Raw genomic sequence first — 27,302 nt, 5'->3', positions numbered from 1 at the left:
AAAATGTAAGTTGTTTTAAGTTGTTTTACAGGAATCTGTTGACTTTTATAGGGTCATTCGAACAACTGGATACTTGCTGTTTATCTTACACGTTAACGCATGCCTGTATTATTGGGCTTCAGACTATGAAGGACTTGGCAGCACTAAATGGGTGTATGATGGCAAAGGAAACATGTAAGTCCTTTTCTCTTGCAAGAAAAAGATTTTGTTGAATATTTTTTTGTTGAATTTGCCCCTTCCTGCATCCCTCTCCTTTTCTCATGCCTTTGCTTACAGGGTATGCCCTTACTTTACACATGCTTGGATAGCAAACTTTTAGCACCATGACTGCTGATTAGCAGCTTTCATTACTAACACATATTTGGAGGGCAGGTGGATTGAATAATCAGTTTATCACTTTCAGCTTTTATAGGCTTATGAGTCAGTGCTAAGCACTAACTTAATTAAACATTTAGAAAGCAACAATGGTCTTAAATTAAACTTACTGATTGCATATGCACATGGGAACTGTTAGAAGGATTTCAGAACAAATCCTCAAAGGGATAAGAGGCACAGATTTTTTTTCTGCCACACAGCACTGTGTCACTAAAATGCAACCTTTTAGTCCTTCTAAACTCTGTAGTGAATAGTCTGGAAAAATTTCACTCACTTTCTACAATCTTTTGAGCAGGTCATGCTTAAACATGTGGCAGACTGTCTCCAGTGGGAAGGACTGGATATTGGTACACTTTTCTAGAAAATCCTTGGCTGGTGCCAAGTAAGGGACATTCATTAAGACGATGGAGAGGAAGCAAGAGAAAATAGCAAAGTCATAATATATTTTGTGTGTAGTTATATAAAAACATATCTAGTAGGTTCAGATGCATGAAAGTTCATTTCTTTCAAAAGCCATAATATAGTTAAAGCCACAGAAGCTCAATTTGTTCATTAATTACATTCTTGCAAAAACACATATAATATACTACTGCTGTCATAAATCACCCTTTAAACAACTTTTCGTGTTTCTCTTGGAGATATGCTCCTCTTGCTTGTAATTTTGTCAGACTTCACAAGTTTGGTGTGAAGTCACTATCTTGAAGGGTAAGAAAACAGCCTTTGAGAGTAAAACACTTTGTGTTAAGCAGCATTGATTTTTTTATAGTTACAATTCTCTCAAAAAAAAAAAAAAGACATGGCTGAAGTTTCCACAAACCACTAAAACACACAGTGTGAGTACTGCAGTCAGACACTGTGCAAGCAGGCTCATAGAGCTCAGTGGGACCACTTATGTAAGTGAAGTAATATATAGGTATTTATTCACATGATCAAAGCTACCAGAAATATGACAAGGAAAATGCAGAACAAATTTCCATTATAGCTATTTTTGTTATTGACATTCTCGAGAATACTTGCCTCATAATTAAAAAAAATAAGGTAACTAAGACTGAGCAACCTGAAAATTTCAAAAGTAGAGTGTTTACTCAGTCTTCAAGTTTTTAGTGTTTCTTCAGAACAGCCAGGAAAACAGCCAGGGAAGTCTTCCTGGTTTTCATGGACAACAATATTTTACATTTCACTCAGGGAAACAATTGGTAGAAATTATTTGCTGGCTTGATCACAGACAATGCAGTTGCACCCAGAAGCAATGGGCAGGTTTTTTAGTATTTTGTGATACCTTCTCCATGAGGAAACAAAAACATTTCTCAAATGATGTCACACTGAAATCACATAAGATTTAGGACAGAATTTTTTATAAACAATAATAATAAGCTGATAATTCAAGGTCTGCATTAAACTGAGATGCTGAAATAAAATGCATATTAGAATATTTCCTTGTAACGATCATTAAGTCATTAATCTACTTCATCTTAACATTAGTTAGTAAATGTATGACTTTATTCTTTTGCCTGTATCTAACTCATATTGGATTACATGGTCCCACATACATTTAACCCCAAAGAGTATCCCATGTTGAGCTGCATGTCATAAAGTATAGCTTGGTATCCCACTAACAGCAAATGCCTTCTGTATGGGATAGTCATCACCTCAGAGAATCAGTCCTGACATATGATCTGACTGTCAAATATTTGGGGATTTTTGACAGAGAGGCATTGTATAAACATTAGTTATTATTGGAGATGCAATGTGAATTTAAACATATCAGAAAAGATACTTCTAGGTGCATCCATTTCTCTGGAAAGCAGGAATTAAGAACAAGCTGGGAAAATCTGTCAGAAAAAAGTGTTCAGAACTGCAGTATATATTATAGCACAGTAGTGCAGATGTAATTTCCTTTCATGCAGCAGAGTTGTCAATATTTGTAGTATGAAGATGTAGAATGGGAACACATTCTGAAAGAAGATGAAACAAACATAGCATCTTAGCTAATTAAAAAAATGACAGTAAGCAGTTTGACAAATAAATCAAAGTTCTAGTGGTCCCAGATTACAGTGACCCAAAGCAAATGATCTGGCACTGATTTAGTGGCGTGAATGTTTTATGTAGAATCCCTGCTGCGTACATAAAATTGTGTTATTTATGGCCAAAACCAGTTCTTAAAAATGTCAACACTTCTAGGACCCTTTTTTTTTTCCTTTCCAGGCTGAAAAGAATATACAGAGAGCAGTTTCCCTTATCAATTTTATTATATATATGTTACTGAGCAGACATACTAACTGAAATTCAAATTATAACAGCTGTAGACAGCACTCAGACCACAGCAAAATTATCAAAATAGCTCTTTTTGCAAATTTCTGCTAGCTGTATTCTTTTCCAGCTCGTGTCTAGACTCTAAAGTGTTAGTATTAGTCCAAGAAGTTTTTAGGTCTTTTGCATGGCAGCCTTCAGTCAAAGCCTTTGACCTGAGGTGCAAAAGGCAGTCAACTTCACTCCCCTACAACACACCCAAATTAGCCACACAAGATGTTCCCAGCATTAAAACTGCACTCATGAGCTTGGCATAGTTAGGCAGGTGGGCCTCAGTCTCTCCTATTGCAGAAGGACAGCATCCCTGATGCAACACCATAGTTTAAAGCCTATGTAACCACAGCAGCAAGATATTGAAAAGGCCTTTTAATTACAGCTAAAAGAACAATTTTAACTATATGTGTTTATTTACAATGTAATCCAACAACCTAAAAAAGAGATCAGTGTCCCTAATTCATCAGCAAAATGGACAAATCCTCTGGAAAAGGGGTCAAAGCTGGAATGTAATGTCATTGGTCTGAATTGTCCCATGGAAGTATCTGTCTCTCTCATCACTGCCCATAAGGGAAAGTAAAACTAGGAAGCTGAAATTCCCATGCAAAACCCCCAGGTCAGCATTAAATTTAGGGAAAACAAATCATTCCACTTTACTCATGGTAAATTTCTTCCACTGTTTGCAAGTCATTCACAAGTAGTTTGCAAAATTCTCTGGCATATTTATTAACCAAGACATCTATTTGCATACTGATGTAATTTCTGTATAGCTTGCTGCTTTCCTGCTCTGGGCATAGACTTAGCAGATATCTGGAAGTCCCAGAAAATGGTCACTGTATGTGTCTAGAATAACTCTGATTTGGTATGCATTGCCCAATATGCATTAAGATTGGCATATCTTTAAACGTGTCTCATGGGTATCAGCTGTACATTGCACTTGCAATAGCTCTGATGTGTCCACTTGCAGTGCTTGCTATACAGAGGCAGTTTTATGTCTCCAGACAATCTGTGAAGGCACAGCCCAACTCATGTATGTCAGACCTAACGCTTTCAGACCTGGTACTTGCAGCCATACTTTTTAGACAAAAGCTTTATAGTTTACGTGATCCTGTCTGAGATCATCATACCCACAGGCACCTGATGAAGGCACTCAAGAAAAAGAGGGACTAAAAAGGAGGTCATTAGAGTATCAGTTTGTAGAGGCCACTTATTTAGTCTGCTTAAACCTGTCCTGGTTGTAATCTGAGAGGAGTCAAATATGATAGCCCTGAAACAATGCTTCCCTGGGCTGAAATGGATGTGTGAATACCACCTTAAAGTCATAGAATCATAGAAATGGTTTGGGTTGGAAGGGACCACAGAGGTCATCTAGTCCAACTCCCCTGCAGTGAGCAGGGACATCTTCAACTAGGTCAGGCTGCTCAGAGAACCTTCCAACTTCACCTTGAAGGTTTCCAGGGATGGGGCCTCCACAACGTCTCTGGGCTACCTGCTCCAGTGGTTCACCACCTGCAATGTAAAAAGTTTTTTTCTTATACCCAGTCTAAATCTACCCTCCTTTAGTTTAAAACCATTACCCCTTGTCCTGTCACAACAGGCCTTGCCAAAGGGATGGCCCCCATCCTTCCTATAGTCCCCCTTTAAGAACTGGAAGGCCACAGTAAGGCATCCCCGCAGCTGTCTCTTCTCCAGGCTGAAAAACCCCGATGCTCTCGGCCTGTTCTTGCAGGAGAGGTGCTCCAGCCCTCAGATCATTTTTGTGGCCTCCTCTGGACTCGCTCAACAGGTCCATGTCTTCCCTGTGCTGAGGTCTCCAGAGCTGGACACAGCACTCCAGGTGGGGTCTCACCAGAGCAGGGCAGAGGGACAGAATCTGATAGCCACATGTACAAAGGTTTGATTTACTTGTATTAACCAAAATCATATATGAAGTTTAGCATATTCTGAAATGGGCTTTTATGAAAAAGATATTTCTATTGGCACAATATTACAAGGTATCTTATTTGCAGTGTTTCTTAATGTTTTCATACCTAGGACTTATTTTAGGGAAAAATCTAGTAGTTTGATTGCCTGAGGGATGAATGTACTCTGTATGCTGTGCAGAGGGAAAATCCTTTTCTCATCTCATGTTGTTTGCTTCAACAGTAACTTTATAGCAGGCTAGTAAGCCGTATGGTAAACAATGATGGTTTCCAGACACCAGCTAGTAGGAAGCAGAGCTGCTAATACTGTTTGAAATAGGACTCTCTTTTTTTCTGGCTTTCCCTAAACATAATTTACAATCTCATTTCTCCCCTTCTTAGAGAAAAAGCAGCTTTATATTTCAACTCTGTAATTTTCATTTCAGATCAAAATAACAACAGTAAAATGAGTAAATGGAGAAAATACAAAATGTGTGCCTAAGAGATAGTAAATGTCATGTGATTTTGCCTGTAGAAAGTTTCTTTTGAGGTAAAATTACAGAAGAATATACTGTATTAACTACACCTTCAGAAAAGGGTGGACAGATCTGAAAACAATGAAAACCTCTCACATTTTGGATATACAAGACTGCAAAGAAGAACGTGACCCCTAAATTCCTTTCATGAGCTGCTTTCATTCTTTGTAGACATTCCCAGAATGAAGATTATATTGTCTATCATGGTGGATTTAGCAAGCTTGGCATCCAAGGCCATTGGGGGGTGAGGGAGTTGGTTAATTACTTTCATTTCCTATAGTAACTAGCACAGAAGTAATGTTAATGTCTTTATTTTTATATTCATAAATTATACATGTTTCAATCACTACAGCATTCTCCAGTTATGGCAAATGAATATGATATTAATATGCTTTATATGATAATTCCCCTCAGACAAGCTAGAGACATAATTTTATGCTTAAATCTGCAGTTCTTCAAAAACAGATCTGAGGCTTTTTCTTACTATTTATTTATGCTACAGAAGTCTAAGAGAAAGCTGTCACTTACGCATACTTTGCTGGAAGCATGCATGGTGATGATTCTTTTTGGATCCAAGTGAAAATATTATAGTGGTGTAATCCAGCTGTTCATTTTGCAGCCTCAAGAAGGAAAAATTATATGATGGCAGATATGCAACGATTTTTTTGACTTAAGGAATTAGTTTCTCAATTAAAACAGCCAGTTCTGGCTGTTAAAATCTAAAACTAGAAAACTATGGTAAAAGTGATCATTGTTACTGCATTTCATTAAACTGCAACCAAGAAAAATGTGACATCGTAATGAAAAGCATTGATTTCTTGGTGAAGCCTGACATTTTAGGTGAAAGACTTGGAAACACTTTTGAGTTATTTGAGTAAAAACCCTCATTGGAATTGGTTGTTATTGTGAATTTGTTTTCTCATATTTACACAAAACTGACCCTCCAAATGTATTGTTACATGCACCATTTATTAATAGGAGTGGAGATTATATCTTAGAAAGAGAGGAGTTTAAAAGTGGAGGCCACCAAATTAAAATGTACATCTGAAGTCTGCAAGCAGAGCAGGTGGCCTCAGATACAGGATAGGCATGACAAGATGCACGCAAGACTGTCTATTTCAAAACAAACGTCTCTAAAAGTATTTCTTCTTTGTTTTTTTTTTTCTTTTTGATTTCCAACTCATTAAATTCAACAAATAGAAGGAATCTTCCTTGCTTCAGAAGCAATAGTCATATGTGAAAAAATAGAAAATCTCATTGTACAATTAAGGAAAATGAACTTCCACCCCTAATCATTAGTGAAGCTGACAGAGACTTAGGAAGTCAAATTCTAATTAATAGGGGGCCTTTAAAAATATTCCTATACCAATTACTTGTTAGCTCAGAAAAGAAGGAAATGACAGCACATTCATGACAATGATTTAAACTAATTAATTCCAGATGCACATTATGGGGGATGCTGCATTACTAGTGATGCCACGTTTTAGAACAAGATTCAAAACAGAAGCTTAGAAATGCCAAGGCACTTCTTATATATATATATAAAAGAGAGTTAGTATGATTATCCTCAAAAAATAAAATGAAAAATGTCTGTCTAGGTCCTTTGTTTTTTCCATGCTAATAGAAATACACCACTTGAATGCAACAGACTCTGTCATGAACAAGGCTGTACAAAGAGGGCTGTAGAAACAGAACAAAAAGTCTTTGGCCAAAGAGCTCACAATTCAGATATGAGAAGACAGCGGATGGATACAGGGAAGGAGTCAATATAAGCCATACATTGAAGCAGAGTCTTAGTGATTGACCATTGCTCATTGCTATATTTGGCTTCTAGATCAAGAAAGGTCTGAGAAAAGCCTTCAAGGGTGTTAACAAGGTGGTTTGGCAGCTATTGATGGACAGCTATTCCCAGGCATGAGGGAGAGTAGTGAAGAAGGCAAGGAAGTGTCTGCTAAGGTGATAGAAGGGGTAGTGGAGGCCAGCCACCAGGAGAAGTTAATGCAGAGTCAACCTTTCAGTGCTGAAAAAATGAAGTGGCTTGGAGAAGCTGCATTAACATTCCGATTGGGGAAACATGTAACTTATGTTTGACATAACCCAGGAGGCAGAGCCAGGAAAGGGTGCTCAGAAGCAGAGTGGGAGGAAGACCAAATGTGGTTAAAGGGGTAGGAAAATGAATGGGCACGAGAAGGACAACACTACATTTGTCGTGCACACCATAAGGCTTCACAGTGGTGTCATCAAATGAAGCCATGGAAGAGACGTTCAGCTGTGTGTGCATTTAGTATGCTACAGATAAACTCTGGGAAGCCTCTAACACTTTTACACTGCTTTTGATATCATGGCATCTTCACTGGTAGTGTTCTAACGCTGGAATGTTCACCTTGGCAATTTGTTACAGAAGTCTTCTGTAATGCTGCATAGAGTTACTGGAGAACAGTAAGTAACCGCTGCGTTTCCCATATATTCTTACTTTGCTGTCAGTGAGAACTTTCAGCTGAATATGATTTACGTAACTGTACCATTTGTAAAATCATAACCCTTTATAAAAATGCTGAAGGTCTTTTGGACTGAAAGGCCCAACTCAGGAAGATACATGTTTAACTTCAACCACCTAAGGACCTATAGTCAATAACAAAAATGCTGTCTGTATCCACAGGTATCTGAGGTGTTACTACTGGGCAGTTCGTACTTTGATCACCATCGGTGGCCTTCCAGAACCACACACCCTGTTTGAGATAGTTTTTCAACTGCTGAATTTTTTCTTGGGGGTCTTTGTCTTCTCCAGCTTAATTGGTCAGGTACATCAAGAAATCCATAACTAGATACACTCAAATTACTGTAATGTAGTGATAATATATTCAATTTAATGAAGTTTCGCTCTGGGAAAAAGTTCAGCTTCCATCTGAATGTCCCTCTATTTTACTGACATCTGTATTTATTCTTCTGACAAATACATGTGTTTAATCATTTCCCAGTTTTGTAGCCCTTTTGCACACAAGCTGATTTAAAGCCAAGACTCTGCAGGACAGGGATGATCCTTGAAACTACGTATAATTCCTTTTTTCTTCCTCACAGCCAAGGATACAGGTCCTTAACATTCACACTGTACTGTTAAATCTGATATAAAAATTATAATTGTAGGTGTGATATCAATATGTACAAATTATTGAATAAGTCATGCTCGATACGTTGCCAATAGAATGCTGTTAATGGAAATCCCATGTTTTTTTGTCAAACTAGGATTCTGCTCTCTTCTATAAATTACAATACATTTGTTAACCTGAAAATTAACTGTTTTCTATTTCTCTTGGTTCTCATTTAGCAGGAATTAAGAAAAAAAAAAAAAGTCCATAGTACAGCAAATCAGTTATATTTCAAAAAAACATAACTGAAATATTTCTAGCTTGTAATGATTAAACTTGGGCTTTAGATCCATAGGTTTTAAAATACCTTGCCTACAGAAAAACAAATGCCATGGTTCCTACCTGAGACTCTGTCATAACGGATTCCTGTAGAAATCATTCCAGACCATTTGATTTGTACATGTGTGTTGTTGGAAGAATTATTGTGAAAAAATAAAGATGAAAACTGAAATGTAATTTTTATTTTGAATACAGGATTTGAAAAGTTCAGTCAAACAGTTAAAAATTGCATGTCTCTTGCTGTTTCCAAGTGCAAGAAGATATAATCATCACAAAACAGAGTCTTGCCTATGGGACTTAAAATTCATCCCCAAACAAGAATTACCAAAAATAAAATAAAGTAGTTAATATAAAATATTTATTCTGGAAAACTATTGAATTCAAGTATATTGGGTTAAACTTCAGAGTTTACATATGTATAATTTTATCCTAAATTGATATAGCTGTCAATGAAAGCAACATTCCCCAAGAAGACTCTGCAGATTAGTTTTTGTGACCAGCATAGTCATTAGCAGACTCAAGACTTAATGCAGAAACAGCTTCACTGCACTTTGTTATAGTTCCTGTTTACAAGAGCTCTTAAAATTACTGAGTTATTCCTGGTTTGCCCAAAAATTGTTATTCCAACTGCAATCAATTGCATCTCTGTAATAAAGAGCAGAATTCAGCCCACCGGCACGCTCACCCTTGGCCACTGCATTATGAAACCACTTGACTAAAAACATGTCTATATAATTATGCTTTTGAAGAAGAAATATCTATGAACATTAACTCATCCACTTTTTAAAAACTAAATTATGTTTTTGTTGGAATGCTAAATGATGCTCCTGCATTAAAATCTTCAAGGACAACTTTCAGCCAAAAGTGCTTTTTTAGGACTGATCTAGATTGACATTACTATTTGAACAGTGGCAGGACCTTAATTTTAGTGGTGCCAGCTGATGTTACTACAGAAATTTAGCCCAGTTTGCTTCACTTCCAATTTGTACTGCACACCAAAGACGCAATATCTTCATTATGGATCTTTAAGAAAAGCATTGTCTATATTTTTCATCCATGTCCAGAAATATGAGACAGAAGAATAAGCTAAAAGCCACAAACGATTGCTTTGAAATCATAAATACAGACTTTCCAATAGAATTAGATTAAATACGTAATGCTTCTGAAAAAGCGGATGAAGCACCTATTCAAAACATGGGTCTGAATGAATAATTAATCAATGATTTTGCAAACAAATGTTTTATTCTTTTTATATGTTGTTGACAAGATATTCAAATCAAGACTATTTTTGCTGAAATGTGTAGTGACAGCAACTGATGTTTGCAGATGAGAGATGTAATTGGAGCAGCTACAGCAGGACAGAACTACTACCGATCCTGTATGGACAACACTGTCTCCTATATGAACACTTACTCTATTCCAAGAGAGGTCCAAAATCGTGTTCGAACCTGGTATGAATACACGTGGGACTCTCAGGGAATGCTGGGTAAGGCTTTCCAATTCCAGTTATGTAGCAACCCCAAGTGAGGGTGGTTGTATAAATACAGATATAGGGTGAAATTCATATTTCTTCTTTTCTGAATTGCATGCGAGAAGTGAGGAGGGTATTCAGTTTACTTTAGAAAATAAAAAACTCCAAAGCAATATGACATTTACTATTTCACAGATTCTATTAATTTATATAACATTCTGGTTATAACTTTAGAGAGGATATGTAACTGAAAAGACAATATCTTAGTAAAAGCATATTAGCAGCTTCCTCATTTGAACTCATAAACGCTAGAATAGCTCCACTAAGTTGTTTTTCTGTACAATGCTCATTTTTATGGACATTCTTTCATTCTTCCTTTATATTTTCTAACTAACAGAGTTTGTTTGTTTTTTTTTTTAACAGATGAATCAGAATTACTGGAGCAGATGCCAACCAAAATGCAATTGGCCATTGCAATTGATGTGAACTTTGCCATTGTCAATAAAGTTGACTTATTCAAAGCAAGTAGTTTCACAGGCAAACGCAGAATTGTGTGGTATTCCTGAGACAGAAACCTTGTTCTGTGCATCTTGCAATACTTAACAACACGTTTGTTAATACGAAAGGCAAAATAGGTCTAAGAAATGTTTCAGTCAATGGAGACATGACAGGACAAAGCCAACTGCCTGCCTTTGAATTTTTGTGTCAAAGCAGAGATTAAAAAAAAAAGCAAATTAAATTAAGACATAGTCCTGTTGTAACAACATATTAAAGCTGATGTTATGGTCAGACTATAAGTGATTTCAGAGTGCAACTAATCTCAAGAGTCTGACATAGAAGAATGTAGTTTTTAATACTGTTCACTTTGCCTTGCCATATACCGCCTGGCACTGCCCGAGAGATCACTGATGCTATGTGTTCTGGCAACATAACTTTGATGTAGTTAATGCTACCGTTTAGTAACTTTTTGTGCAAAGGAGCTTTCTCTTTTTTATCATGATAGCTTTCCAGAGATACAACTTAAATGTGGTACTTAAGACTGGATTTCTGACAAGAGAACCAAGGAGACACTGCATTTTTAGAAGTAGTCTCAACATACAGTAACCTTAACACTAATTTGTTTGTTAGGATAATTGCAAAAAAAACCCATGATATCTCTGTATAAACATTACGTATTTTCATGATTTCTGCCATATTTGCTGAAGACATGGACTTAATAGATTCATACCAACATTTGACATGATCTGGGTTTTATTTCACTCTGGATAAGTAAAAAAAAAAAATCTCACAAGAGACCCATGAAGCTGTGAACATAACAGTAAATGAGCTTCCACACCAAATTTAGATGTACAGAAGCTTACTTTGCAAAAAATGAAGAGGTGTTCAACCTAAAGGGAACTTTATAAGTATCTGAAAGGACAATTCTTTCAGTCTTTTCTCTGCTCTAAAAGCTGAGACTTATGATGTTTTGAGTTTGCATTCCACTGGAACTGAATCCCTGGATCACTCATGTGTTGTTGGGTTTTGCTGCCCAAAAATCTCTTGTGTTACCAAATTAATAAAGCAATCAATTCTAACTATTTTAACAGGGGTGCGATACCCAGATGATATACGACATGCTGCTAAGGTTGAAATCCATTGTGTATTTACCTGGTGACTTTGTCTGCAAAAAGGTGAGCATTTTTGTCTCTTTCAAATCAAAATTGTAGTATGTAATTTAGAAAAAGAGTTCAGCTATCAGTTAACAGTGTCCTTTAAATAAAAGTAATCCTGAGTAATGAAATAGCATAAAAGTCTTTAAGGTACTCTGTGTAATAATAACAAATGTGCTCTCAAGTTTCAACCTCGAACACGGATTTTATTACTTACATTATCAAACATAAAAGTATAGCAATATGGGAAAGTACTCAGTGTAAATATGGCTTACCTAATGATACTTCATGAAGTTTTAATATTTAAAATGGAGCAAGCTTTAATTTTTTTATACCTATATACATAATATACATACAAACCTACCCAGCAGACCCCAATCTATGACACTTTGCATGTGCTTCATTCGTGTATTGAGAGACTCTTAACTGGAATTATCCAAGAATGTAGAAAATACACTGCATCCCATACTGGTCCTTACAGCAGGATCTGATCTTGCTCTACCTTCACTCACAGCTCTGAGCCACCTCCACTTCCAGCTGAATGCTGTTTCACTGTCCCTTAGCAAAGACATCTATCTTCTCTTAACATTTCAGTTCAAACATGGCCTTACAGTAACACAGGCAGACAGCTCAGCTTCTGAGCAAGTGAGCCCAAATCTCTTTTCAAAATGCATGTAAACACACTCACAGGCAGTGTTGGATGTAATTAAAGCATGAGGGAGGGTGAAGTATCAGTACTGTTACTGTTCTGGCAAGTGACCATCAGAACCCCTTAACTTGTCTTTAGCAGTTCTGGTGCAGAATCTTCACTAAGTTCCTTCTCCCTCCAAGAGTTAAGAATCTGATCCTCTTCCAGAAAGCTGAGCTAGTCCCACTGACTCCACAGTGAAGTTAAACAATTGTGAATCACTGAAGGATCAGGTGTGTCCCTTCAAAGACCAATCTCAGAATTGCTGTTGGCTAGGAGGGGTGGAAGAGTAGTTTGGTGTGTTTGCTTGTACAGTGCACAGCATGAAAAGATTTAGACTGCATCTGGGACTCTGCCACAACAGAGATAATAAATGACACTAACAGATTCACTGTCTTGATCCTGCAGTCAGATGCAAGCAGTTCTCAGAAAGGATGGATTACAAGAAATGGAAGCATCATTTTATTCCACCTTGATTCAGAGCTAAAAGGCTGCTCACTCGTATAGATCTACTATGTGGCCAACAACCACAGTAATCCTATTAATGCTGCAACATGTAGTAGGGAATAAAACCCTATTGGAACTACCTCCTCCTTGGATGTATGTTGGCCTCATAGTACTTTACCAAGGAGGCTCCAACAAGCAGGCTTGGAGGTGCAAGTGAAGGGATAAGAAGTGCAAGTGCTATATAATCTGTTCTAGCTTTGTTGCTGTTCCCTTTTCACTTTTAAAATGAGATTGCTGCTTTGCCTCCGTTACCCTGGCTGCATGAGTAGAAAAATATTTATTTGCCTGTCTTACTGAGATGTTGTGAGGATCGTTATAATCATGTTTGTCAAGTGCATTACATTACTCCAGTTTGCCTGCTTTTTATTGCATATAGTGATGTCATGCTTTGAATCCTAGTAGATCATGTGAAGGATAATAAATAAACTAATAATCTCTTAAATCATCCAGTGATTACATAAAAGTAAAGCTTTGAATGACTGTTCAGTCTTATTTTCCTTTTAAATTAGACGATGATTAGAAATAACAGCGCAAAGATTGAAGCTTTTTAGGCCATAAAGCATAGGCTTTTTTTTTTGCACTTCTTTGTTATTAAATACACTGCTGAAGTACTTTAGTTTCCACCAGAATAGTTGATGCAAATGACTGCTACAATCGTGATGATTATCTAGTCTTCTTTTTCCAGGTTGGCCTAGACAGTCCTACTCCTGTTCAAATATTGTTCCACATCACAATTAGATCTGCCAAAGCCATTCCTTGTGCTTAGTGCTAGGAAAAGTAGCACAAACATTTATTTCTCCATAATACCAGTAAACCTCTTTATGAGAGAGTGGAAAGATATTTAAAGAATACTTTGTCAGATTATTCTAGCAAAAAAAAACCCACTGCCCTGCTAAAACATGGGATTTTTATGTATTTGTGTGCCTAGGGAGAGATTGGCAGAGAGATGTACATCATTAAACAGGGCGAAGTTCAAGTCCTTGGAGGCCCTGATGGTACAAAAGTCCTGGTTACACTAAGAGCAGGAGCTGTATTTGGGGAGATCAGGTAGGTCCAACACTATTTTTAACACTTTCTTTAGAACTGGTCAAACAATCAGTGGTTGTTTAACTTCTCTGTGGTAAGCGTGACAGCTACCATGGGGAGGCTGGAAAGTTGGTAGGATCAACCAAGATGACACTGAGCAAGGAGACACACATAAGCGAAGGAAAATCTAAGTGAAACATCGGAGACTACTCTGGCAAGATCTGAGACCAGTGTTTTGGGCAATGTGCACAGGGATATACAGACAGATTTCTAATTCAGCGTTTAAAAGATTTAACAAAACTTCCTGTTCTGAGGTCTGCAGTACAGCAGGACCAAATGCATTTTATTGCCTGTAGAATGAGACTGGGTGCCCTTACATAGCAGATGGTAAAAATTATAATTAATTTCCAACAAAGGAGATAAAAAATCTAAAATAGCAAATAAGCCTGGTTCATTTCGGAGCTGAAGTAGGGATTAGTTGCCAAAAATCAGGCATCCACATTTGAAAATGTATTTGTTTAAGAGCGTACAAAACAAGAAAAAAGCTGACAGAACAGATTTTTGGGTATGACTTTATCTGGACGAGAAAATTTTTCTCAGGTGGTTACAAAGGTTTTTTATATTCTCCATGTGGTTGCTATGCAAAATCCATTAACTCTTATGGGCCATATTCCCCAATTATCCAACCAAGTGCTAGATTTTAGGCACTGAATCCCCTGCTGAGGTTGGCCTGAGGAAAAGTAATAAAATACATGTGCTGCTGCATGTGATAAACGGGATTCTTGATATCTTCCAGCTGCCTTCCTGTTATTGCTAATCCTCTTGCTGGTAGCTTTAATCTGCCTTTGGAAAAGCGGCAATCAGCTCTGTGCCAGGTTTACATTTATCTTCTACTTGTGTCTCCCTTTGTGGTAAGGGAAAGATTCCCATTTATCCAGTGATGTGCGTACAGAACTTGCTTAGACCTCAAGTGGAAAACACCTGATATGTCCCATAGATACAGACCTTTTTCATGAGTGGGAAAGTGAAATTATATCAGCTCTTTGAGAGAAGGTTATCTGAAAGGTGTTTCTCTGTGTGACAATATAATACTTGAGCAAAGCCTCAAAACAAAATGCTGTATTGTAAGTTATGTGCAAAGGCTGAGAGTGCACCAGTTTTCTGCAAGAGCTGAATAATTAAAAGATAAAAGACAAAGCTACAGCAGCCCAGATATGTAACACACACACAGTTTTCAATTATTTATTAGTCTTGTACTTGGAGGTAGGACTTCATTTTTTAAACTGAGAAATTATAATGATTGGTTTTAAAACAAGGATGGGATTTTCAAACTTTTGATCTAACACAGGTGAGTACTTGTTTCCATGTGAGAACTACACAACGGCCTTTAAAGATTCATTTCCCAGTATATGTTACTCTCCACATAATTGCCAATACGGCCAGTAAAACCCTCAGCAGTGCTATAAACCTACACTTCTAGCCTTGTTTTATTCATCATTGGCCTACTGCGACAGCATACCAGTTCAGACACATGTAATTTGCATATAAATGACAGGCAGTGGATAAACTTGAGGAGAAAATACACAGCAACTGGCAGACATCTCTAAAACTGAAGAAAAGACATGAAGCACTAAGTGTATGGGTAGAGATTTTTCCTCTCCCTTGCGGCGAAGTGTTAGAAAATAGAGTTTATATAACACCTCTCTAGGTAAGTTTTTTCAAGGTCTTCTGAATACTGTATAGCAGAAGAAAATGAAAAAAATATTCTGTAATGGATGAAATATTGCTTCATTTAGCACTTCCAGGTTTTCCCTTCAGTATTCATTGTGTGGTTATCACCTGATATCAGACCAATTTCCTTCTGATTTCTGATTCAAGATTTGTTTAGAGGAATATATCAGCCTCTTTCTGAGTGGTTTAACTGCATGATTTGTAAGACACTTGCTATTTAATTTCACTCTGTTCAAAACGCACGTAAATGATGCTTAAAAAGTCTCTGAGGGCAAAGGAGTTGAAGAAAAGAAGAAACACTTATTTCAGAAAATTTCCCCAAATTATACTAGAAGGCCGACGCAAGACTAATGTCAAACAAGTCCTTTGCCAATTTCATGATAGAAAATTATTACAGAAAGAGATTAAGTAATGGGATTTGCCTCCCAATTAACATCTTACCCTCGTTACTACTTTCCTGTATGGATAATATCAGTTTGAGGAAGCAAAATAATCTCAGAATCAGAGGCAAACAGATTGCTGCCTTAATGAGAGCCTGTCTGCGCAAACAATTGAGAAAGAGAGAAATTAAACTATAACACAACACTTCATTAGCCCAGAGAAATTTACGCTTTAAGCCAGATGTCCTCATTCATCCATTTACTGTTATTTCACTAGAAAAATTTCCTATCAGAAAATGGTAATTCTGGAAAAATTAAAGTATTTTGCCATTAAATGTAAATTTTTGACAGGAAGATCTCTAAATGTTTGGTCTCAGCTTTAGCCTTTCAGCTTTTTTGTAACTTTAACTTTTATTTGAAAAAATAAAAAAAAACAAAACCCAAACCCAAAACTAAAGGGGGTATTTAGCTTTGTGAAAGTTTACATTTTCTACTTTGGCTCAGGATTTTCCACAAAGTGGCAGCTCTGCCCTTTGGTGTTTGACATCCTGCTCAGAAGCAAGATCCAGACCTACTTTCCTTTCCTGACTTACCAGTTCTCCCCGTAAGCACATAGGTCTGAGCTGAGACACAACAACCCTACAGGTTCAGCTGATATGCACACCATTCCCTGGATCCATTTGCTAATTTCAATGAACAGCAGCTTCCAACAGAGATCTGCTATTAAAAAAAGTTAAAAAATAAGTCATCATTCTCACAACTTTATACCTCTAAATTAAATTTTCTAGCATAAGAATTCAAAAGTTATCATCTCATATTAATATTATAGCATTTCAGGCTAACAACTGGAGTAAAAAATGTAAGGTAAAAAAGGCAAATTTCTCTATTAACATAGATATTACATTATGAAGAACGATTGCAAGGCAAATATAGCTATTTTTTAAAATTTGGTCTATCACGTAACTGTTAGCACACCAGCCAAAACAGGTTCCATGTTGAAGTCCATAATGCTGTCCTTAGTCAAAGATGACTCTGTTTGAGCACGGACTGCCTTACTTGCAAAATTCACCTCACATCATCACCATAATGAAAAAATTCATCTCTTTAGTCCTAGTCTGCCTCGATAAAATGAGCTTTCTGTTAAGAAACCTGAAAATGATTGTTCAATGACTTGTTGAGAAGTGATTCATCAGAACTCAAAAGCTGTTTGCAATTTTCTTTAGCTGCATTTCTTATTGTGCAAATAGTTTTATTCTATCTGAGGAATTGTACAGAATTGTTTAAAAGGAAGACGATATACTGCATTTTCAGCTTGAGTTCATCTATTGATTGCTATCTTGGGTTGCGGAAAAACACTGGGGGAAGGTATGTGTATGTGTAAAAATACCTGTGTACACGCCATTGCAGAGGTCTCATACTATCCTTTATAAAACAAATATATTATCTGTATGATCTAATATTAATAAGTATGTTCTAGAAATATATTTAATATTAAATCCAATATTTATATATTAATATTTTTGATAAGTAGTAATTCCTGTTTTATGGGGCCCACTCTATCATTTATTAATAACTTTTAAATTTAGAGATTACTAAATATTCTCCAAAAATACTAACTCACCGAGAAATATTTAAAGGACAAATTTTAGGGTAGATCTCCTTGAATACAGTGATAAAGCAATTTTAATACTAAGAGCAAAATGCAACTTCTTTTGCTTATCTCCACAGCTGAGAAGTGAAGTGTCTTCATTTCATTTGCTTAATGCAAGATGAACAATTGAATTTTTATTTGTACAACATCTAATTTGGATATCCTTCCTACGGCCAACTGCTGCTTGCTAAACTGGTCTAATGCCTTACTTGCAAAACAAAATAGCCGCCTTTTTCTGGCAGACACATTTGTAACTGTCAGCTTGAAAGACCTTCCTAATCCATATCATTCAATTGCCAACATTCAAATGTGGGTTGTGGTATGTGAGAAAACTGAAAACCAGTGTCCCACAGAAGTTACTCACTTAGGAAGATTAAAATTCTTGAAGAATCATTCATTCATTGTAAATAACTTTCAGTAATAACAGACTTGTGCTGCTCTACTTCTGATGTAAATAATTTTCAACAATAAAATTGAGGAAATGCCAAGGTCACATGAGGACTAGAATGAATGTAGTCCTTGCAGCGGATGTCTCTTGGGAGAAACATCTCTATCTAGCAGGACTTTTTACAGTCCTTAGCACCTACATATGCCAAACCAGTAGTGACAATTAGAAGGTATTTCTAATCCCAACTGCAGAAGGACTTTACAGAACATCAGATAGAACAGTTGGGTATGTAAGAGAGCTTTACAATGACTTTAATTCCTCACTAGGGCAAGTAATGATACGACTGATGATGTTTCCTTTCATTCCAGCCTATTAGCTGCAGGTGGGGGAAATCGAAGGACTGCCGACGTGGTGGCTCATGGTTTTGCCAACCTTTTCATTCTGGACAAGAAAACACTCAATGAAATCTTGGTGCACTATCCTGACTCAGAAAAACTTCTCATGAAGAAAGCAAAGTATGTTCTAATAACAGTTTTTAAAACACATTATTTAGCTGCAGAATGGACAGTTGTGGCTACTAGACAGATTTGCAGTCCTTTCTTGGAAAGGTAACAGATGTAAACACATTTGCATTTAGAGGTCAGGCTTGCCTGGTAGTACCTAGTGGAAGTCACAGTCTTGACAGGGATTCCAAGGGTTGTGGAAATGTGATAAGTAGAACAGTGTCCTGAATGTGGTTGCCTTCTTTGCTGCATTTAAGGTAACAAAATAGGAGATAGAGATGCATATCAGGATTCCTTACACAGTCAAGAAAGAAACCGCAGGACAGATGTCAGTTAAGGAGTAGGTTTTCAAAGATGCAACCAAACACTCAAAATTAATTCTACAGAGATATACTTCAATGCACCCACAGACTTGTATGCATTTCCAAAACCTTTAGCAGTAGTTAGGAATGGATTTAAATTAAGGCCTGACAAGATGGAAGTACACAGATTAGAGGTGTGTGCATTTTGTTCAAATGGGTTCTAAAATGGGATTTTAAATCCAATCTGCTTTTCATCTTGCTTTGGCTGTTGCTTGCTAGGATCACCACTTCCTCAGGTTTGAAAGGGCAAAATATTGTCAGATTTTTTCATAAAATTATGACAACATTACTACCTTGCTACCTTGCAAAAGGTCCAAATACATGAAACAGGTTGTCATTATTACTACGCTTCAGCACTCTTATTCTCAGCTGTTAACTTGCATTGCTATCAAAGGTTGGAAGGTTGCTCCCAGACTTGAAATTCCACCAGAGAAGGCTAAACATAGCACAGGAGTGACATTTTGTTTAGGGAAGTGCTAGCAGATGGTTGCATTCAGCATGTTTCAACAGCCCTGGTTGTCAAACGACAGTATCTTGAGAATCAGCGCGTCCCTGAGGCACAAGGAACCTAGATGCAGAATGGGCCGATTGCCCAATTTTCAAAACCAGCATCAGCAGGTAGAAAGGTGGAACAAATCCACTGACTGATGGTCCCTAGCATTCATCCTTCCTGGATTTTCTCCTGATTCTTTCTGAACAGTTGTGTGACTATCATTACTTGTTATTTCTGTCTCTCTGTCCCACACTACCTTCTTCTGCTTTCTAGCCCAACCTAAACGTATCCTGCCAAGCCATTAAATTCTGCTTCCTCCAGATAACCTCCAGACAGATGGATAATAATCATTCATCCTTCGTATCTGCACTCCCATTTGGGCCCAAAGCCCTCTTCAGATATCAGCCTATATGCAGGTCATCCTGTTTAATTTTAAAGATATGCAGTACCTGCCCTGTGCTGGAGGCCATGTATTCTGCTCACTTGTCAAGGCATCCACTAATTCTTCCAGAACTCCTGTGCTCTGTGTATGGTCAGCCATGTCTCTAGAAAAACTAGGCACCCATAGATTTGTGCACTGTTTTGGTATATATTGCAGTTGTGCAGTTTGGAATCAAGTTATCATTTGCTCTGCCCTGGAAGGTTTATGTTAGAATCCGCAGTAGGGTGGCACTGGCCATCCCACACCTTTAGAGGGCTCCCTGAAATAAACTCAAAGGAGATATGCAACCAAGAACTTTTTTCTATTATCACCTGCCTGATAGTCACCGTATGGACTTTACGTAATAAACCCATGCAAGCTGCTGAAGTGTACTTTTTAAATTCATTACAACAAAATAAAAAAAAAAGTTAAATCTTCACTTCCGAAATTCCCAAAGTTACAAAGTACAAGACGCTGAAGAAAATTATAGTATTATGTGATTTACTGTACTTCAGACTGCACATATAGTCCTTGTTCATAAAAGGCCTTAAGTCAGGGCTTTTGCAAGGATAGAAAAGATGCCTTGAAAACTGTACAGTAACCTAATAGAAATTGAAAGTATGGGAAGCCTCTGCTTTTCACTGGTTCCATCTCTCTTGGAACTGTCATCTAGTCTTTACCCTCATCGTTCATTCTCACTTCTTGTCATTATGGTTGCAAAACAGTATAGCTACAGAAGGGTGTGAAAATCTAGTCTGCCACATGATTGGCAGTAATTTTTATATCCTCAGGGTATCTTCTACTGAAGAAGACCCAAAATAAGTACCACTGTCTAACTTGACCTATGAGAGATGAACCATGCTGAGTTAGTTTAGTAGACTATTACTTTCACAAGCATCAGCTGGACTCCAAATTGAGCACTAAATGCTCTCTGAATTTGCATCCAGAAGGCCAGGTAAGAGACTTCCACCTCAGGTATGAGGCATCCATCCCCCTCCACACTTCTCACCTTATAAAACTCTCATCTGCTTTGTGACACCTTAATTTGAGCCTTCACTTTTTTATTCTCCAGGATATAGGTAAGCAATTGGGTGCTCATGGCTTGGATGGACATACTGTTTTATGGGTAAAAAACTGGCTGGATGGCCGAGCCCAGAGAGTTGTGGTGAATGGAGTCAAATCCAGTTGGTGGCCGGTCACAAGTAGCATTCCCTGGGGCTCAGTACTGGGGCCAGTTCTGTTTAATATCTTCATCAATGATCTGGTTAAGGGGATCAAGTGCACCCTCAGTAAGTTTGCAGATGACACCAAATTGGGTGGGAATGCTGATCTGCTCCAGGGTACGAAGGCTCTGCTGAGGGATGTGGACAGGCTGGATTGATGGGCTGAGGCCAGCTGTATGGGGTTCAACAAGGCCCAAGTGCTGGGTCCTGCACTTGGGTCACAACAACCCCATGCAACGCTACAGGCTTGGGGAGGAGTGGCTGGAGAGCTGCCTGGTTTAGAAGGATCTGGGGGTGCTGGTCAACAGCTGGCTGAACATGAGCCAGCAGTGTGCCCAGGTGGCCAAGAAGGCCAACAGCGCCCTGGCTTGTATCAGGAATAGTGCGGCCAGCAGGAGCAGGGAAGTGATTGTGCCCCTGTACTTGGCACTGGTGAGGCCTCAACTCAAGTACTGTGTTCAGTTTGGACCCTTCAGTACAAGGACGTCGACTTGCTGGAGTGCATCCAAAGAAAGGCAATGAAGCTGGTGAAGGGTCTGGAGAGCAAGTCTTATGAGGAGAGGTTGAGGGAACTGCGGTTGTTTAGTCTGGAGAAGAGGAGGCTGAGGGGGGACCTTATTGCTCTCTACAACTACCTGAAAGGAGGTTGTAGAGAGGCGGGTGTTAGTCTCTTCTCCCAAGTCACTAGCGATAGGACAAGAGGAAACAGCCTCAAGTTGGACCAGGGGAGGTTTAGATTGGATATTAAGAAAAACATCTTCACTGAAAGGGTTGTCAAGCATTGGAACAGGCTGCCCAGGGAAGTGGTTGAGACTCCATCCCTATAGGTATTTAAAAGACAGGTAGATGTGGTGCTTAGGGACACAGTTTAGTGGTGGATTTGGCAGTGTTAGGTTAACAGTTGGACTCAATGATCTTAAAGGTCTTTTCCAACCAAAATTATTCTACGAATCTAAGTCCATATTAGAACTGTAGCCTCCACCTCTGTGAGAGCTTAGGATAAAATCCTTACCGTTTCCAGCTTGGCTTTTGTCACTAGACCTGGGATCAAAAAAATCGGCTGGAAAAGCTGCCAGACTTTCATCCATGAATGTGACATCTTAGCTTTGCAGGAACTCTGCTTGGTTTAACAGCACTGTTGCGTGTTCTTGCTCCTTCCTGTCTCCAGAGTGCTGCTGAAGGAGAAGGGGAAACCTGCTCCAGGACCACCAGTGAAACAGCCACACGGCTTGGGCAGTCTGTTTGGGAAGAAACAGGAAACTCCCACATTATTTAAAGTGATGTTTGGAGGTAAAGGAAAAGAAGGCCTTGCTAGGCTGTTGCAGCTGAAGAGAGAACAAGACATTCAGGTAATGCCACAGAAAATAGAGTAGATTATTCCAGGTGCTGAAGAGAGAAACAGGAAAGATAATGAGAGAGCCTGGGCAAACAGAGTAGATGAAAATGTAACCTTACTGCAGTCAACAGCAAAAACTCCCAGTAGCTGAGATATAATCACTGTACCTAATCTCTATAAACTCTAATTCTAAAATTTGGCTCCAATCTTCTTGGACCTGGACTCTATGCAAAGAAAACAAAAGCAAAGAAAAAGCTAGGAAAAAAGCAAGCAACCAAAAATCCTCAAAGAAAGTAAGGACAAAACTGACTTTACAAAGACCCTAAGGGCATCTGATCTTTCAATTTTATGTAAACAACAGTAAATACAGAACTATCCTAAACAGAAATCTGATCCAGCTGACTCAAGCACATGGTGAACTTTCCAAGTCAAAGTCAGATCTTTGGTTGTCACATATCCTGAAGAGGAAAATTAAAGTTTAGCCCACACAGCTAAAACTGACAAAATCTCTAATGCATTGCACTTATGAGAAAGCTGTTATTATAGTTGGTGAAAGTCATTCCTACATTACACTCTGCTCTGAGAAATGTTAATAAGAACCTGCTCAGTTCAACATATTTACCCAAAAGTGGCAGAACTCTTTTCTGTCTTCATAGCTGAACTGGCAGTGTTTTTATTTATTTTTTTAAGTTAAATAAAGAACTTTGCTTATACAATGACTACAACACTATGTTTGGAACAGAAACATTGCTCAATTTAATGTGTATTTGTGAACTTAATAGCAAACAGGTATGGCCAAGGAACTGGGGCACTGGGCAATATGTCAAGATTTACATAATACTTTTTCCTTCTGTATTAGTATAAGAGGAAGGCAAGACCTAAGGAAGGGCTGTGTGCCCCAAAACGCGCCTGTTTCATCTTGCTGTATTAAAAAGAAGCAGATACTATCGCTATCCACAAGCTTTTCCTAGGTTTTATGTTGACACTCTGATTCTGAAATGGCATTTTTCATTTAGAAACTGATATTTAGCATCTAAATACAAATTTACATAGGTTGCATACCATTAATCACAGTATCCATGCCGTGCCTTTCCACTGTGCATACATAATAGAACACTTCCTGAATTTGTTCTGCAGCATTGGAAAACATTTAACTTTTTGTTTCCAGGAAACTCAAGCTGAAGCACAGGGTAAACCTGAGTCTGAGGAGAAGAAACCCGTGGAGCCTGCAGCCTCATCTGCACCCCCTGCAGAAAAGGAAGAGCCGAATGCAGACGCTAAGCCTAAACCACCTGCAGTTATGCAGAGAACCACCACTAACGAGTCTCTGATCATTAGTATGTCTCCATCTCCCAGAGCAGAAGAAGGAGAGATCCTTACAGTTGAAGTTAAAGAGAAAAAAAAGAAATAGATGGTGCTTTGGGCCGTGGCCCCATCTGTTGTCTTGCTGAATTCAGAGGGCGAGCGTGACTTTGCTTTTGGGTACAAAAGATTGAACGTAGACACTAGTTAATAGAAAAGCCTACCCCCACTCCTCTTCTTTCCCTCTCTCCTGAGACAGCTGGACAATTTATTTATATACTTGCCTCTTAACCTTGAGCCTGAAGAGAGAACTTCTCGTGTAGTAGGAATTAGAGTTCAGATTGTATTTCAGGACCACTTTTTTCTTGTTTGATCCATGCTGTCCTTTATCTCTTACTCTGTCTTGTTCCTGCTTCTCCTCTATCCTCTCCTGTTTATCCTTGCTTTCTTATTGCTGTTCCTGTTGCTCAGTTTGCTCTTAATTTTCGTATGTGTTCTTTTCTATTTTATTTTCTGGTTTCCCATAGTTATCCTTTTTCTTGTTACTGCCCTACTGTTGCTGCGGTTACTTACGTTTCTTTCAACTCTTCTCTCTCCTCCCCTTATACTTGTAATCAGTGACCTGCTTTTGTGACCGGCGTGGCTCAGTGCAGAAAGCTGTGATGCTGCGTGTTGGGTGTTTTAAGTTAGGACAGAGGGCTACAAAACAAAACCATTGTCAAAAGATAAAGTGACAAAACACACAAGGGGGGAGCAGATTGCAGAATTATCACCAGCCTTCTGAAAGCACGAGCATTGGCTCCAATTGTCTTTGACTCTGGTGAACAAACGGATATTTCCCTCCCACCCCAGGGCTGACCTTTAACTTTGGCTGCCAATTTACACGTTCGATCTCCTCAAGGGGTTGGGCATTAATAATGCTCTCTGAAGAGCAAGCAGTTGATACTGGCTAAGTTTTTTAAGAACCTTGGTATCTAAACTGGTCACTTTAAAAATAAAGGCTATTTTATAAAAAGCAGGATTTACACTTTCTGGCTCTGTGGCGCATAGTTTCAACCAATGCTCCAGTTGTTCACCTCCATCACAGACCTCGACTGACAGTACAAAGCGAGCCCTTTGCCCCAGTAATGGGGCTGAGCTACATCGTACCTGTGTACTAAAGTAAACCCTTTATGAGCACCACAGCTGAGAGGGATACAGCTTCCTAACAAGGAGCTCCCACACTGTCAACCTTCTGCATCAGCTCATCACAGAATGGGAGGCAATATTAAACAAAATGCTGAAGCTGTGTTTCACGCTTAATTATCAATTACTTTTTTCTCTTCCATGGGTTTCCATCTCCTCTCTCTCCCTCCCTTCCACTTTCAGTCCCCACTGGACGAACAGCTCTGGGAACTAGAAACCATTATGCAGAGGCCAAGCCAAGAAACCGTAAGGGCAGGCTTCATGGCTCCTCGGCTGACCAGCCAACCAAAGAAGGCATCCTGCCAAAAGCAAACATTCGCTTTGCAGGCTACATATGATCCTGTGGGCTATGGATTCTGCAGGGCTGTTCTTTAAAGCCTTTGAACTTCTTTAATCACAGGCAAAGCTGGCAGCCCAACCAGACTCAGTGGGAGCTTTGCCTGAGTAAAAGCTGGATGACTGAATTCCATATGTTGTATGTTCCACACATCCTCTGACATGATCAAAAACCAAATCTGCCTCCAAAGAAGGTTCTGTCACATTAGCCGTGAGGTCAAGGCTCAACTGCTACATGGGAAGAACTGTCTTTATTTATTATATGATACTTGTTATTTGATATGTAAGAAAAAAAGGATGCCACAACAGAGCTAGAAACTGCTAAGATGCATCATAAAGGATTATTCATCTACTGCACATCCAGGAACTTCTCAATACAATCCCTAAACTAGAAATATTGCAGAACTGCTTCATAAATGAGGCCTTCTGTGACTAATAGTGATCTATGAATTCCTTACAATATATGGTTCTCACATCTTTTTATTCAGAGAGTTGTCAAAACATTATGGAAGGGGGAAAAAACACATAAACCCCCATATTTTAACATTTTGATATTAATGAGTAAAGCTTTCTCATTGCAAAAGATGCAATCCTCTTCTGCTGACACAAACAGTTGTCAGGTAGCTTCAAAGATCTTCACTGTCAGTATATTTAAGTTCATCAATCACACACTGACATATATTACAAAGTAAGGGCTGAGACTACAGCAGCAAGCATTACACTGCAGCAACAAGGCAGCCCACGAGCTGCTGCTTTGCTACAGCTCTTAACAGCTCAGGATTGCAGGAAAGCCTGTCAGTTCTGTCTGCAAAATTACCAAGTTACGCACAGCTCTCAAGTTCCTTAGGCCCAGAATAAAACAGGAGAAATGTCAGTATTTGCAGATGAACATGGCCGCACAGAAGTAACATTCATCTGGTATTCCCTGGGTCAAGAGCACAAGTCTTGTGAGGAGCAGCTGAAGGAACTGGGGCTGTTTGGCCTGGAGAAGAGGAGGCTGAGGGGAGACCTTATCGCTCTCTACAACTACCTGAGAGGAGGTTGTAGTGAGGTGGGGGTTGGTCTCCTCTCCCAAATAAGAAGTGATAGGACAAGAGGAAATGGCCTTAAGTTGTGCCAGGAGAGGTTCAGATTGGATATCAGGAAAAATGTCTTCACTGAAGTGTTGTCAAGCCTTGGAACAGGATGCCCAGAGAAGTGGTGGAGTCTCCATCCCTGGAGGTGTAGATGCGGTGCATAAGGACATGGTTTAGTGGTGGATTTGGCAGTGTTAACGGTCAGATTTGATGATCTTAAAGGTCACGATTTCATGATATCTTAATTTTTCTGTTATTGGAGTATTTTCCCCTTCCCAGAATTCCTCCATTCTTATGGGTGGGCAGGGGCAGGAGCAGTCCAGGAATCTAAGTTGGAACTACTTATAGGGCTTTCACCAGAAGAAACTACACAAGAAAGGTCAAGTGCTGCTCCTTTTGTGAGAGGTATTAAACCCTTCCAGAACTAATTCTACCCTGTGGATGAATCTGGTAGAGAAGTTGAGTGAATTACTCTAGAGCACCTAGAAAATGCAACTTCCCGTATCAAAGCTCACTAAGGTTCTGTCTGGCATCACGCTCCACTGCAATGCTATGCCTCACGTATCTCTGAAGCTTCCCAATAAAGCATCTCAGACTGAACTACACTTGAATGTCAAGAAACTGAAGGGTGCAGTAGGACAATGTATCTGAAAACTAAAAATAACCAAATCCCCATGCCTCTCTACTTAAAATGAGGACACTATTCTGAAAAAAAGATTTGGAAAACCTAGTAATAATTGTATGACATAAGCATTCATGGGAGAACTCTAACGAGGCAAAGAGCATGAAACAGTCACTGCCAAACCCGCCCCATTTCAGATTTATCTTCTTGCTAAAAGCCCGTATGTGATCCTTTGTGAAATATACACTGCACATTCAAAACCACTGAGTGAAAAAGCATTTTTCCTCTCATCTGATAATACTTGTTATAAATCTGATCTGTTCCGCCTGTCGAATGCTCATCACACAAACTGCAAAAGCAGCATTTATCATTACACACAAAATGCTGAATACAAAAGTACAACAGAAC

At 38.7% G+C, this 27,302-nt stretch overlaps 1 protein-coding gene across 1 annotated transcript in view; it reads left to right on the top strand.

Moving 5' to 3' along the window:
- Nucleotides 1-23,863, top strand: part of CNGB3 (cyclic nucleotide gated channel subunit beta 3) — a 68,222-nt gene extending 44,359 nt beyond the window's left edge. Inside the window, exons 10-18 of the mRNA XM_075085346.1 lie at nucleotides 52-174; nucleotides 7,776-7,917; nucleotides 9,868-10,027; nucleotides 10,436-10,533; nucleotides 11,602-11,685; nucleotides 13,788-13,906; nucleotides 18,404-18,550; nucleotides 22,206-22,386; nucleotides 23,542-23,863. Of these exons, the coding sequence (XP_074941447.1) occupies nucleotides 52-174; nucleotides 7,776-7,917; nucleotides 9,868-10,027; nucleotides 10,436-10,533; nucleotides 11,602-11,685; nucleotides 13,788-13,906; nucleotides 18,404-18,550; nucleotides 22,206-22,386; nucleotides 23,542-23,784 (1,297 nt within the window). The 3' untranslated portion in view covers nucleotides 23,785-23,863. The remainder of the gene's footprint in view (nucleotides 1-51; nucleotides 175-7,775; nucleotides 7,918-9,867; nucleotides 10,028-10,435; nucleotides 10,534-11,601; nucleotides 11,686-13,787; nucleotides 13,907-18,403; nucleotides 18,551-22,205; nucleotides 22,387-23,541) is intronic.
- Nucleotides 23,864-27,302: the final 3,439 nt, after the last annotated feature.

Source organism: Phalacrocorax aristotelis, chromosome 2 (assembly GCF_949628215.1).
Source record: "Phalacrocorax aristotelis chromosome 2, bGulAri2.1, whole genome shotgun sequence".
NCBI classification, from domain to species: domain Eukaryota; kingdom Metazoa; phylum Chordata; class Aves; order Suliformes; family Phalacrocoracidae; genus Phalacrocorax; species Phalacrocorax aristotelis.
The sequence above is the reverse complement of the archived record's forward strand: the minus strand, read 5'-3'. Positions and strand labels throughout refer to the sequence as shown.